General features: G+C 42.3%; 1 protein-coding gene across 4 annotated transcripts in view; it reads right to left on the bottom strand.

The window, feature by feature from the left end:
• Positions 1 to 13,091: 13,091 nt before the first annotated feature.
• LOC115125157 (voltage-dependent calcium channel subunit alpha-2/delta-1) overlaps positions 13,092 to 15,536 on the bottom strand; it is a 191,920-nt gene continuing 189,475 nt past the window's right edge. For 2 of the 4 annotated variants that reach the window (XM_065022513.1, XM_065022511.1), the window contains one exon: positions 13,092 to 15,267. In XM_065022513.1, the coding sequence (XP_064878585.1) occupies positions 15,157 to 15,267 (111 nt within the window). In that variant the 3' untranslated portion in view covers positions 13,092 to 15,156. The remainder of the gene's footprint in view (positions 15,268 to 15,536) is intronic. The other 2 variants (XM_065022512.1, XM_065022510.1) reach the window with 1 other exon arrangement.

Here is a 15,536-nt window from a genome sequence, read left to right on the forward strand (position 1 = left end):
GCATGCGGGATGGGTAGTCACACCTCCATATTACTTACATGTAAGCTTTGATTTATTGCTAGTCCAAAGCGGCTACCTGAATCCAACATGACTTTCTGCTGGCTCACTACATTTGTGATCCACATTGGTGTATGCGCTCTTATGCTGTTCGGGTTGAGCTGGCACATCTTTAAAAAAATCATGTCCACCATTCTGTCTTTCTGCCCTGGAGCTGAGTTGACTTGGTGACATTATGGTGTATGGGGAAGATGCAAAAACACATGATGACAAGCGCATAAGGCAGGTGTTCACTACAATGATCCAACACAACCTGACACTTATTGACAAGAAATGCCATTAACTTAGTGGACCTTCATATGTCATATAAAATTGTGCCTATTAAATGGTAATGCCATCTTGAATCTCCCAGTCTGCCCTGGAGTTGATGTACATGTTGACTTGGTGACATTGTGGTGTACGGAGAGGATGCAACCACGTTCATAAGGTAGGTGTTCAACACATTGATCCAACACACCTCCTGAATCTCCCAGAACTGTCCGTGATAGGCCCACTCCACCATCAGTCCCCCCTCTGGCAGTTAATAAAGACAGAGACACCGTGGATCTGGACTGCCATATGTCAGGAGGCCATTCAACAGCCAAAATGCCATCTGGAAAGTTCTGCCGTGCATTGCCCTATTTTGCTACTACCCATGACTGGCCAGCCCATGTGACACCTGAACTGGACTTGCATGTGAAGAATGAGCTCTCATGCTGGGGTGACTCATGCACTAGGAAACTGTTCAATAATCCCAACATCCCTCAGGACATAATGCCATCTATGGCAAACAAGAGGCCCCTTAGTATGGTCAAACTTAAGCAAAGATGCTGTATGTCATCGTGTATGATGGTTGGGGATTGACTGTGAGTGAGTGGCCTTTGTGCACCATGTTTGATCAATTCCACCTACCCTGCAACACCCAGGGATCATCTTCAAATGTGTATCTGTGTGGAGCTGAGTGGAGCTGTGTACGTCCCTCATAACCAACATATTCATAGTCTATGACCTACACTCTAAGTAACCTCTAGGTAACCTGACATTACCCTCACAGGTTCTGTCACTCTCCTCATCTCCTGCTGGGCCTGCCCCACACCGGAATCCTAGCCAACTACCAGTGAATATAGGCCAAATAACCATCCTACCCGACTGCCTTCAGAAAGTATTTTCACTCCTTGACTTATTCCACATCTTGTTTTGTTACAGCCAGAATTGAAAATGGATCACATTTATTTGTTTTTCTTGCCTATCGATACACAATACATAATAATGACAAAGTGAAAACATGTTTGCAGAAAATGTGGCAAATATATTGAAAATTAAATACATAAGTATTCACACACCTGGGTCAATGCATGTTAAAATCACCTTTAGCAGTGATTACAGAGTATTTCTGGGTAAGAGCTTTGCACACCTGAATTGTACAATATTTGCACATTTATTTTTTTAAATAAAAATTCTTTAAGCTCTGTCAAATTGGTTGTTGATCATTGCTAGACAGCCATTTTCAAGTCTTGCCATAGATTTTCAAGCTAATTTAAGTCAAAACTGTAAATAGGCCACTCAGGAACATTCAATATCATCCTGGTAAGCAACTCTAGTATAGGACCTCAGACTCGTGCGAAGTTTCACCGTCCCTAAGCACACAGCCAAGACAATGCAGGAGTGGCTTCAGGACAAGTCTCTGAATGTCCTTGAGTGGCATTCAGAGCCCGGACTTGAACCTGATCAAACATCTCTGGAAAGACCTGAAAACAGCTGTGCAGCGACGCTCCACATCCAACCTGACAGAGCTTGAGAGGATCTGCTGAGAATAATGGGGAGAAGGTCCCCAAATACAGGTGTAGCGTCATACCCAAGAAGACTTGAGGCTGTAATCGCTGCCAAAGGTGCTTCAACAAAGTACTGAGTAAAGGGTCTGAATACCTATGTAAATGCGATTTAATTTGAATTATTTTGCAAAAATGTCTAAAAAAACATTTTTGCTAAACCATTATGGGGTATTGTGTGTAGATTGATGAGGGAAAAAAAACAATTTAATCAATCAATAAGGCTAAAACATAACAAAATGTGGAAAAAGTCAAGGGGTCTGAATACTGATGCAGTGCCTTAGACCACTGTGCCACTCTGGAAGCCCTATTATCTCACCCAGATTTCAAGCTAAATCCAATGATATTACATTTTTGTTGTTGATTTCATGTTGAATTCATGTTATTTGACAACTCAACCAAATGTAAATGCAAAACTAGATGTTGAACTGACGTCTATGCCCAGTGGCTATGTGCTTGTGTCGTGAAAAACCTGAACACACATTGAAAAGCTAGTTGGCTTCAGCTATCCAAACACACTCATAGTTCTAGTTATAACAAGAGCCTTATGAAACCCTTTTAAAGACTGAATAACACAACACAAATTAAACCAGGGCAGTTAACTTGTAGGCGAACGAGTAAATTCAGTTGGCCATATTTGAAGCAGAATATATATATATATTTTTTTTTTACACCACAACAGTCTTTATGGGCATGAGTGTTGTATACAATTTAAAAATATATATGTGATTTATCCTCCACAAATGGTATTATGGCAGCCATATTGGATTTTTGATGTCATATTGGATTTGAGGCCAAATCCAGGCTGGCCCCAAAGATAATCTGTGGTAGATCCGCTGACTAAATTGCAAGAGTAAGGGGTAAAGATGCAAAATCCTTCAAGGAGCCTTGGACCCCAAAAATGTAATTTTGATGTCTGAGCCCACTTGTTTTCCTTAGAGCCGATTACAATAACCACAACATCAAAATACATGTGTAATTGTATGTATTTTTGTCAGGCGGGACCATACAGCACTGAATGAGAGCACATTTGACTTGGAAGTTGTCTATTAGAGCTTGCGATATAGGATTACATGAGTTTATGTGGCCCATCTCCCTCCAGCCTGGCATTATTCTGCACTGTTTGGGTGTAGGGCAGGGGTTACCAAACTTTTTGGGCCCAGGACCCCTGGGCTACCCTTCACCAGATATGAGCTGGTGAAGGGAAGCCTACCATTAATTTTATGGTGATTTCAAGACAACTGGGAACTCGTAGAAATACGAGGTCAAATCATGACGTCTGTGAACTTCAGGTCGGAAAGTCAGAGCTCTCGAAAGAGGCCCAAGTTCCCGAGCTGGAATTCCAAGTTGGATGACTGTTCAAAAAATTATCCCAGTAGGAGGTCGTTTCTTTATGAGTTCCCAGTTATCTTGAACGCACTGAAATCTAAAGTCAGAGATTCCCGAGTTCCCAGTTCAAAGTTCCCAGTTGTTTTGAACGCAGCATTTAATGCTCAGAGGGAGATGGAAGGGTATTCCATTTGACCTGCCCGCCGTCCCGTGATAGATGGAGCCCCATCTGTGCAAAAGCCCACCAGTCGATCCCATGTGGAATCCCATGTGGAATCTGTTTTTCGTCAATTTAGCCAGACAGCACACTGAACATCCCATATGCCGTTTTATGCTCAGGAATCGTGAGACAGAACAATATGTCCTCGTGAATAGCATCCCACGACATGTGTCGCGAACATAAGTCAATGCGTGGGCATCTTGGCCTTCACAACTAACGTCCATTTGGAGAGCATAAGCTGTGGAGTTTGAGTCGTTCAGCCAGTGTTTTTGTCGTTTAACAGTGTTATCTGACAAAGGTATTGTTGTAAGTTTCTGAGCCTCTGCCTCCCCACACATTCACCATATCAATTGCGGACGGTAGTATCAGCGTCCCTACAATAGTGTGTGGTTTCATAGCGTTGCGGGCTTAGCCATTCACGGTGGGAATGATTCAAGTGCAAAGGTCAAGTGCAGCCTTTTCCCATGATCTCTCTGGTTGAATTTTATCCTTGAGATTTTAATAATTGTTATTTTTTAAGGTTAAGCACATTACAATGATTTTGAGATACAAAGACAATATTACAATATTTCTGTATTTGTATATATTATTTTTCTTCAGGGTTCTGGAAATTCTCTTGTGACCCCATTTTCATATCAGCCAACCCCACATGGGGTCGTCACCCCTAGATTGGGAACTGCTGGTTTAGGGGTGCGTCACAATATCTATAAATGTGACCAATTTTGCAGCAAAATATTTCATAAAAAGGAGGCATTAGAGACCTGAAGAAAACACATTTTAAAAATGTGGAGGCCTTGCCACTAGCCTAGACTGGGTGATTCTGAAGGACGAGGGGTTTGGGGAGTGGGGTCTCAGATATCTGCCTCTAATTGGGGGTAAAGGAAATAAAAACATCCTTTTACAAACATATTCCTGTGTCCTGCTGTGTGTGTGTATGTTTGTTTAGAGGGTGTAAACACAGACACAGTGTCAGACGATCCTGCTGTAAACAAACACACACATCCTGTCAGACCACCATTGCTAATTAAAACGTGCTGACAGGCAAAGTCCACACACACACACACACACACACACACACACACACACACACACACACTCTTGCTACATAAACATGGTGTGTTGTTCTGTAGCTAACTATAAATTAAACTACTAAATGTTGATGTTGCAATCATTATATACATTGTCAAAGCTCCTTCCAGTCTGTAAACCAAGGCCTTTAGACTTTTAACTGTTGCCAGACACACACACACTCCCTAATGATATACAGCAGCTCCTTTTCAATCCACCAGATACACACACACACACATGCACACAGGCATACGTGCATGTACAGACACACACACAGACAGGGGCGTCATGAACCCATTATTTTAGAGGGGGCACAAAGTACTTGAGGATGGAACAGTTTTATCATTATGACAAATTCAGTCAAAAATATATTTTTCTGCAAAGGTCAGTGGTTCCCAAACTCGGAATAGAAATGGGGTCCCCTGAGAAAAACTATAATCTTATCAAACAAAGTAAAAACTTGTTTCTCTCAAATGGGTATAGAATACAACCTTTTAGTTTAGCCTGCGAGACCTAAAACTGGGAGAATATGAACACGCAGAGTTAACTAGGGAATATAATTTTTTCCAAGTGGGATCTCCTGCATTTTCTAGTGTCAATTTGGTGGTGTGTTCAGAAACAGTTTGGGAACCCCCTTGCATAGGTTATCTAAGCATACCTCTTTACCTGTTAAATAGTCATTTTAGTGAGGATGTCATTCTGACTGTTGTAAATCAAACATCTGAATATACTGCTTTAACATTTGATTTATTTATTTAACTAGGCAAGTCAGTTAAGAACAAATTCTTATTTTCAATGATGGCTTAGAAACAGTGGGTTAGCTGCCTTGTTCAGGGGCAGAACAACAGATTTGTACCTTGTCAGCTTGGAGATTTGATCTTGCAACCTTTTGGTTACAAGTCCAACGCTCTAACCACTAGGCTAAGAATTGAAAACGATGAAGGAAAAAGGAAACCGCACACTGCTCTTGATAGTATCACTGATCTTCAATAAGTATCGGTCTCACGGCCTTCATACCAGAGCTTAATATTAAATCAAAATTACAATACAGGACATGGGATCATAACCCACATCATCAATACAGGCACATATCATGGCATCATAATTAATGCACAAATATTATGAATATTATCATAAGGAGTCAGATTACATTTAAACCAAGCATTTTTCTGCATATCTAAGCATACCTCTTGAGCAGTCTGTATCCTCCTGAGTGATGGTTCTTTTTTAAAGAAACTAAATATGCATCTCTGCTAAAATCTGGGTAAAAGATTGAAAGAAATGTGAGTCTTATTCAGTACATTTAGTAATTACTTGCTTTTCTAAAGTAGGCATGCCAGCTAAGGTAGTTAGACAAGCTACTCTAACTTGACTGAATGGCTGAAATGGCTTGGTAGCTAGTTGTGAAGTCGGGAGAATGGGAACCTTTCCAGCTGGCAAGCTATAGCCAACTTCATAAAATTGTTAGGTGGCTAGTATTGCAGAGAAACAAAACTTTTTTTGTGGTATTTATTCCCTTCATCGGCAGTTTCCTCAAAATTGGCCTTTGGTGACTAATGACTGGGATGACTGTTATCACTATAACACCGCCTCATGTTCATTTCACCATGGCCTGTTGTAATGAGTATGTACCATCACCATCCATACATCTGGGACAACCAACTTGTGTTGTCTAGTGGATATTGTTCATTCACCCTGTGGATAGAGTGGAGAGAACTTTTTCTGGGCAAGCAGTTTTTTTACCACGTGCGTGTGTATTTGTGTCAGAACTGACATTTGTAATTAGCATGTTGATGGTAAACATTATGCACACTATGCCAAACAGGGTTCAGGTGGGGTCACGCACACACACAGTGCAACCCTCTGCAATGCCCCTGTGTGTGTGTCCGTATGAGATTGATTACCCTCTGAAGAAGCGGGGACCCAGCAGCTGGGAATGATCTACTACACATGCTGGCACCCCCCTCTACAAAATGAATCTCTGTTCAGTCTCCTGTGTGTGTGTGTATGTGTGTGTGTGTGTGTGGTGGGCGTCTAAGGGGACTTTACAGGGCGGTAGCCAGAGGCAGAGTGCTAAACTCTGATGGCTGCCATGTACCTTGAACCACCAACAGATTACTCATTACAGTGTCAAATACTTTATTTGAATCCACCACACACACATGCATGCACACACATTTGTTTTACTATCGTTGTGGGGACCAAGCAATTGATTCCTATTCAAAATCCTATTTTCCCTAACCCCTAACACTAACAGCTAACCCTACTTCTAATTCTAACTGTAATTGTAATCCTAACCCTTACTGTATGCCTAAAATATAATTTTTCCTTGTGGGGACCTGTGAATTTTCATTGTTTTACTATCCTTGTGATGACTTCTGGTCCCCACAAGGATAGTAAAACCAAACACAAACACACACCTGGGGGCCCTGCATCCTGCTGATCCTGTAGGTCAGGTTGGGAATGTTGACTTTAATTCCAGCACCCACAGGAGAATCAAAGGAATACTGGGGAATGTTAGGATTTATTGTTGACAGATTCCAAATTGACTTCCAAAATGCTGGGTTAAACTATCTAGAACCTAAAAGGGTTCTTCAGCTGTCTCCACAGGAGAACCCTTTGAAAAACTATTTTTGGTTCAAAGTTTTGGGGACCCGGTGTCCACGTAGGATACATGTAGCTCTGTGTGTGGAAACTTTTCATCACAGGTAAGATATTCAACTTGTTTAGTGTAGTACGTTTGTTACTCCACTCACTACACCTGGATGTATATTCCGTTGTTACTCCACTCACAACACATAGCTGTATAGTCAGTTTGTTTGTGTTGTTGGTCTTGGCTAGCTTAATGTTCTGGATGGTAGTTAGCTAGCTTTCACTTCCGTGGCTACTAGTGTCGTCATGAAAAGGGCCATGAGGGAAGCACTATAATATTACGTTTTGTCATGAGCAGGCAATTTGGTCATATTTCGACATGTTTTACTACAATGTAGATTTGTAATTTACTAAAGCAAAACAGACAACAAGAAAATAGCTTTTGAAAAATGATGACCCTGCTTATGGGAACAAACCCTCCCCTCTGCTCTGACTGGAACAACTAATCTACAACCAATTAAAATGAAGGTCAGAGGTCAACTAAATTAGGGCCGCTTGATTAGAGATGTTTATTCAGGCTAGGTCTAATGGCCGTATGGTTAAGGTTAGGTTCATGGAATTTTTTTACGGCCTCAGGGTGGTTGTGGCCAGTTTACTAATGAGGATCAAATGTCTATATCAACGCACAGTGCTCTGATCAGACAGTGCTGGTCTTTCTCTCAGCTGAACATCATAGTTCCCAAGTTCAATATAGCACAACTCAGAAACACATAGCAGTGTGCTGACTCTTTATGTGTAAGGTAATGTTATTCCAGTCAAAAATAAGGCTTTTTTCCTGTGACCATTTCTGAAGTTGAGGTAATTCCTTCATCACCCCCCACCCTCCTATCTCTCCTTCGCTCACTCTCTCTCTTCCTCAGTCTCTGTTAACTCTGAGCACTGGCATGTAAGGAGATAGCAGCCATGGTAAAGGCTATGAGCCCCATCACTACAGATGAGGAGTCACATTACACACAGACCCCCCAAGCTAACCATCCCTTCACACACACACCAAGACCTGCCAGTACAGCCCAACGTGATTCTTTTGAGCTTTCCTTTCCCAGTATAACAAACACAACAATCAAAAAATGAACAGTAGTTGAATTCATCCAAATATAACATTGGGTAAACAACAACATAAACCTAAAGGCACTCTGACCTGTCAGAGCCGTGATGCTTGACCAGAGTTTTTCAGTTTTACAGTTTTCCCAAGATGGCATAGCAGTTCAGACGTCTTTTGTCCTCGTCTTGTCATGTCCCGTATATATATATATATTTACAACTTTTTTTCACATATATTTTATTTTTATTTTCCATCAACTCATCTTCAAAACACTCTCCTGCAACCCGCCTCACCAATTTATATTTATAAAAAAAGTATTATTTACCTCAAATCTGTAATCCTCCAAGAAGCTAGCCAGAAACTCCAAGAAGCTAGCCAGAAACTAGCCAGAAGCTAGCCAGGAGCTAGCCAGAAGCTAATCCAGAAGCTAATCAGAAGCTAGTTCAGAAGCTAGTTAGCTTCTTTACTGGCAAATCGTTAGTATTCAGCTAACCACGGTTTGTGGTCATCAGCTATCCTTTAGCTCAAAAATCTATCGCCAGTTTTGTACGGCGCAGCGCAGCGCGGCTCGGAACGGAACATACCGGACCAATTTTTCTCTCCATGTCCCTGGATTTCAACTGCTCTCTGGACATTCATACCTGGCTCTCACAGCTAGCTAGTTGCTATCCGTGTGACTATCGGCTTTCGTCGATTCCGGAGCAAACATCAATTATTCCGGAGCTAGCCAGCTCCGTCAATCACTCCTGAGTTCCATCAATCACTCCTGGGCTGCAGTCACCTATCCGGACCCGTTTTACTGCCTACGCGGAGCCCCACCGGGCCTTCACAACTGGACTGCCGACGTTATCTACCCGAAGGAGTTACGTTACCTGAACGCCCATCTGCGGCCTGCTAACCATTAGCTGTTTTACCGGCTGCTATCTGAATAGACAATCGGACTATTTATTTATTTTTATTATTATTATGTTTTCTTCTTGGGCCTCTATAACTATATCTATTGTTTTTATTTTTGTTGTTGTTGTGTGATTTGGATTAATCCCCTCTACCACACGGAACCCCACTAATCTACTGACGGAACGCAAGAGGTGGCTAATAACAGACCTCCATCCTATGCTAGCTTGCTACCGATGGCCTGGCTAGCTGTCTAAATCGCCGTGACCCCCAACCAACCCCTCCACTCACTGGACCCTTTTGATCACTCGACTAAGCATGCCTCTCCTTAATGTCAATATGTCTTGTCCATTGCTGTTCTGGTTAGTGTGTATTGGCTTATTTCACTGTAGAGCCTCTAGTCCTCCTCACTATACCTTATCCAACCTATTAGTTCCACCACCCACACATGCAATGACATCTCCTGGTTTCAATGATGTTTCTAGAGACAATATCTCTCTCTTCATCACTCAATACCTAGGTTTACCTCCACTGTATTCACATTCTACCATACCTTTGTCTGTACATTATACCTTGATGCTATTTTATCGCCCCCAGAAACCTCCTTTTACTCTCTGTTCCAGACGACCAATTCTTATTGCTTTTAGCCGCACCCTTATTCTACTCCTCCTATGTTCCTCTGGCGATGTAGAGGTGAATCCAGGCCCTGCAGTGCCTAGCTCCACTCCTATTCCCCAGGCGCTCTCTTTTGACGACTTCTGTAACCGTAATAGCCTTGGTTTCATGCATGTTAACATTAGAAGCCTTTAGCACACTCTGCCAACCCGGATGTTTTAGCTGTGTCTGAATCCTGGCTTAGGAAGACCACCAACATTTTTGAAATTTTAATTCCAAACTACAACATTTTCAGACAAGATAGAACTGCCAAAGGGGGCGGTGTTGCAGTCTACTGCAAAGATAGCCTGCAGAGTTCTGTCCTACTATCCAGGACTGTACCCAAACAATTTGAACTTCTACTTTTAAAAATCCACCTCTCTAAAAACAAGTCTCTCACCGTTGCCGCCTGCTATAGACCACCCTCTGCCCCCAGCTGTGCTCTGGACACCATATGTGAACTAATTGCACCCCATCTATCTTCAGAGCTCGTGCTGCTAGGCGACCTAAACTGGAACATGCTTAACACCCCAGCCATCCTACAATCTAAACTTGATGCCCTCAATCTCACACAAATTATCAATGAACCTACCAGGTACCTCCCCAAAGCCTTAAACACAGGTACCCTCATAGATATCATCCTAACCAACTTCCCCTCTAAATACACCTCTGCTGTCTTCAACCAAGATCTCAGCGATCACTTCCTCATTGCCTGCATCCGTAATGGGTCAGCGGTCAAACGACCTCCACTCATCACTGTAACACGCTCCCTGAAACACTTCAGCGAGCAGGCCTTTCTAATCGACCTGGCCGGGGTATCCTGGAAGGATATTGATCTCATCCCGTCAGTAGAGGATGCCTGGATATTTTTTTTAAATGCCTTCCTAACCATCTTAAATAAACATGCCCCATTCAAGAAATTTAGAACCAGGAACAGATATAGCCCTTGGTTCTCCCCAGACCTGACTGCCCTTAACCAACACAAAAACATCCTATTGCGTTCTGCATTAGCATCGAACAGCCCCCGTGATATGCAGCTGTTCAGGGAAGCTAGAAACCATTATACACAGGCAGTTAGAAAAGCCAAGGCTAGCTTTTTCAAACAGAAATTTGCTTCCTACAACACTAACTCAAAAAAGTTCTGGGACACTGTAAAGTCCATGGAGAATAAGAACACCTCCTCCCAGCTACCCACTGCACTGAAGATAGGAAACACTGTCACCACTGATAAATCCACCATAATTGAGAATTTCAATAAGCATTTTTCTACGGCTGGCCATGCTTTCCACCTGGCTACTCCTACCTCGGTCAACAGCACTGCACCCCCAACAGCAACTCGCCCAAGCATTCCCCATTTCTCCTTCTCCCAAATCCGTTCAGCTGATGTTCTGATAGAGCTGCAAAATCTGGACCCCTCCAAATCAGCCGGGCTGGACAATCTGGACCCTTTCTTTCTAAAAATTATCTGCCAAAATTGTTGCCACCCCTATTACTAGCCTGTTCAACCTCTCTTTCGTGTCGTCTGAGATTCCCAAAGATTGGAAAGCAGCTGCGGTCATCCCCCTCTTCAAAGGGACGACGACACTCTTGACCCAAACTGCTACAGACCTATATCTATCCTACCATGCCTTTCTAAGGTCTTCGAAAGCCAAGTCAACAAACAGATTACCGACCATTTCGAATCTCACCATACCTTCTCTGCTATGCAATCTGGTTTCAGAGCTGGTCATGGGTGCACTTCAGCCACGCTCAAGGTCCTAAACGATATCTTAACCGCCATTGATAAGAAACATTACTGTGCAGCCGTATTCATTGATCTGGCCAAGGCTTTTCGATGTGGTCAATCACCACATCCTCATCGGCAGACTCGACAGCCTTGGTTTCTCAAATGATTGCCTACTTTGCACATTCTTCCATTCCATTCCAGTGTTTTACTTGCTATATTGTATTTACTTTGCCACCATGGCCTTTTTTGCCTTTACCTCCCTTCTCACCTCATTTGCTCACATTGTATATAGACTTGTTTATACTGTATTATTGACTGTATGTTTGTTTTACTCCATGTGTAACTCTGTGTCGTTGTATCTGTCGAACTGCTTTGCTTTATCTTGGCCAGGTCGCAATTGTAAATGAGAACTTGTTCTCAACTTGCCTACCTGGTTAAATAAAGGTGAAATAAAAAAATAAAAAAAATAAAAAAGAGCAGAAAATAGGCCAAGTGGGTTTCTCCCCCTGTCAAGACACCACAGAGAGAGGGGACATGCTATGTCACTACACATCTCTCTGTCTTTCATCTGCATGGACACCTGTCCACGGTAATGCTGTGCCAGCACTGCCAGCACATTACACTGAGGTATTAGAACAATCATTCTGATTAAAGAAAGAAGAAGGCGATGCACTATATTTCTCCAAAAGCATCTTAGATACAACATTTGCATCCACAAATATCCCATTATGTAAAGGGTGTTATCACAGTGTGCAGGCCTTTAGAGTGTGTGGTTGAAGAATGTCCCATTGGTACCAGGTCATTCTGCGTGAGAACTCCTGTACTATGGCATTACCATGATGTATCATCAGTTAGGGAGTCCAGTAGTGACACACTCACATGATCAGTATGAGAAAATAAATATCAACTCAAGTTGGCATAATGAATCCCAAGCCTTGAAGAATAATAGTGAAAATCTCTGCCACGGGCAGACTCACTGTAACTAATGGATGGTCATAGTTGCATAATGCCCTATTAGTATATCAGAGAATCTGAGCAGCATTATTGCATTTTGAAAAACGTATTGTTATCAGTGTGCTAGAGAGCACAAGAACATCATATCATAGCTTTGTAGTTGTATGTCTATTAGACAGCCATGGTCATTGCATGTCTGTCAGTACCTTATGATGTTAAACCAAACACTGATGAGTGATTAGAATGGCATACAGTGACATTCATCATTAAACAGACATTACAAGCCAGTGCTGTACAGTACATCCATGTACCTGCATGATTAGAGTTATTTACTATCCTGTCAGTGGCAGTACAGTTGACTCTGTGTCAAGGCTCCTAACACAGTGGAATGGCTGAGAGACTCTCAGTTGTTCTCGCAGAGCGATAGGAAGAGTTGTCCTCTCCCCTCACCTCATCTTTAGCTGTATCGTGACCTTGCTCTGCGCAGCTGAAAGATAATACCATGTTTGTCCTGATCTGTGACCCGCTGTTTGATCTCTCCAGCATGAACTATTATTACATCATTATTGAATTATTACTTGTGGGAACAGGGGACCTCAAACAGTAAGCGTTTCTTTTATGTCCATCTGCTGTGCCAAGTTGCATGTCCATAAACTACTCTCCTGTTGAACGAACAGCTAATCAATAGACCATAACAATACTATACGTTTATTGTGAATACATCATATTTGCACAAGAATCACAACCATGTTATATAAACATTATAGCTCCTTTTTTCAGTTTCTTTTTTTTCTTCTTTTTTTTTTTACAGTAAATATCATTATTGTACAAATGTATACAAAATTTAATCAGGCTAGTCAAGTTACACAAAAGAGTAAGTAATGTATTAATTAAAGCACAATCAAGGATTTCCCCAGGGACATGCCTGTACCAGGGCTACATAATGTTCCTGGTGTTATACACACGTCAACACGTGACTCCGATAAACAGGCATGATCCTGAACGCCAAACCATTTAGTCACACGATGGCCATGGCAGAAAGGACAACACTGGGAGCGATAGGCCCTGATGTAAAAACGACATAACATGAGCTGTTAGTTCTTCATTTTGGGTTAGGGTTACAGTGCTGCTTTTTTGTAATGTGTAGTTTACAGTGAACTTAAATTTTGGTAAGTTTGGGATAAGAGTGGGGTAAGACTTGAAACTGTCTGTGGTTCAGGTCTGTGGTAACAGGGCCTGTACCTTGGTCCTCTCCATCATGGCCAAACAGTGACTTATCTATGGTTTGAGGAGCGTCCAACATCGAACAGACTCATCCCGTCACATTGCAGCATTCTGACACCGAGCTTTCAGCGTCTCGTTGACAGCACTTAGAGAGCAACACAAAGAAGAAACAAGCAGTAGAAGAAGACGGAAAATAAACAGTCTTTATACTGTATATGCTGATATCATTCTCCAGTTGTCTGCTCACCAGGGCATGTGATACAAACTCCTGTAGTCTTTTGGAAAGCTTTTCTGTCTTTCACTTTGCTGAAATCCTGAGTCTGGGGATCCAGAGGAAACTAACTTCAGGAGCACATTGTTCTACAGAGGTGGGTTCAAGTCTGTCTGGCAGTCTGAAGGTGAATGAGACTGACACCCAGGCTAGATAGATACCAGCTAGTTATGTAACATAGGAAACACATCTCTGAGCTACTGCTCCTGCTCTACTACTACACATAGCATACTGTACGGCGTGCAACTGGGACACATTGGGACATCATTCCAATGACTCCCCATCAAAGATTAACTCTGGATATATGAATGGGATGTTGACGCTACATAGGCACTAGGAATCTGATGCATCAAATGAAGCTATACTGTATATGTATCTATAAAGACCTGGGTCAAATATATAGTGTATCACTTGAGTTGCACTAGATTTCACTTTCCCGGTGCAATGGAACCAATAGAATAGTCCCAAAAGTACAACCACGCTCACTCAGCAAGTGAACCTAAATTAAGCACAGCACAACAGTATTTAGAAAGTATTTGGCTCAGGTCATAGATTGGTACCATGGACATAACGATATTAAAGTAGGATTTGACCATGTTATCAGAGTCTCTTTCATGGGCCAACTATCCCCATTACTCTAATGAGCTTTATTTGGTGTCATAGTTAGTGTTGTTCAGCTCTCTGTTGAGTGAACCCTACTCTAGTCTACTGCATCTATTTACTCGCTCCTGGTTGACCTGGAACAGTTGGAATATTGAGAACTTTGCTGTCCATTTCAGTTACAGCGTTTGTTGTCTTCATAATGATCTTTTTCTACATGTAATAAATATCATAAGCAACAATAATACAAAACAACTAGGCATACACAAATCATTTGCTGTCACTGAAAAAGAATATGTTGGCATGAAAGGACAGCCACTCAACCTCCCTCAGACTCAAACCAATACATAGATACTACAGAATTAAAGGGTTTGGTTAGCTCTTACTGTTGCACCATAGAATAGAATAGAATAGAATAGAATATCTCAGGCAATTGAAACATGGTAGAGGAGAGAAGTGAGCGATGAGAGAGAGCACCCTTTGGCATTGGAGAACGATGGGAGAACAGGAGAGTGACTCCTCTTCCATACTGGCAGTGAGTTAACACATCAGTGATTACGTTCAGGGGATGGATCGTCAGAAAACAGTCCAATGTAAAACACTGTCTAAGTGAGATGTGAGTGTGTATGTGTGTGCATTTGTGTGTTTGTGTAGGGGTCATGAGTCTCGGGAGCCAGTGAGGAGCCACAGCAGCAGTAGTTGGAGCCCCAACAAGGGCCAGAGAGAGGGGCTTAGAGAGGTCCCGCCCCCACAGTCAGAATCATCCTCCTGTTGGACACAACAAACGGTAATCAGACAGGCAGCCAATGAGATAATTCAAACCAGATTATGTGGCAAATAACAGATGAAACACATATTACAAGGCTGCGTTCAGGAGAGTGCAACATTATTGACATCTCGGTGTGTGTGTGTGTGTGTGTGTCCTCCTGTTTGATGCCAGTGTTCAGGATATCTGTCAAAATATGTCCCCACGTGTCGGACATACGCAACACCAACACAGACTCTACTCAGGGATGTGTTTTGTCCCCTCTCCTGTA

This window comes from Oncorhynchus nerka, linkage group LG9a, assembly GCF_034236695.1.
Source record: "Oncorhynchus nerka isolate Pitt River linkage group LG9a, Oner_Uvic_2.0, whole genome shotgun sequence".
Lineage (NCBI taxonomy): Eukaryota > Metazoa > Chordata > Actinopteri > Salmoniformes > Salmonidae > Oncorhynchus > Oncorhynchus nerka.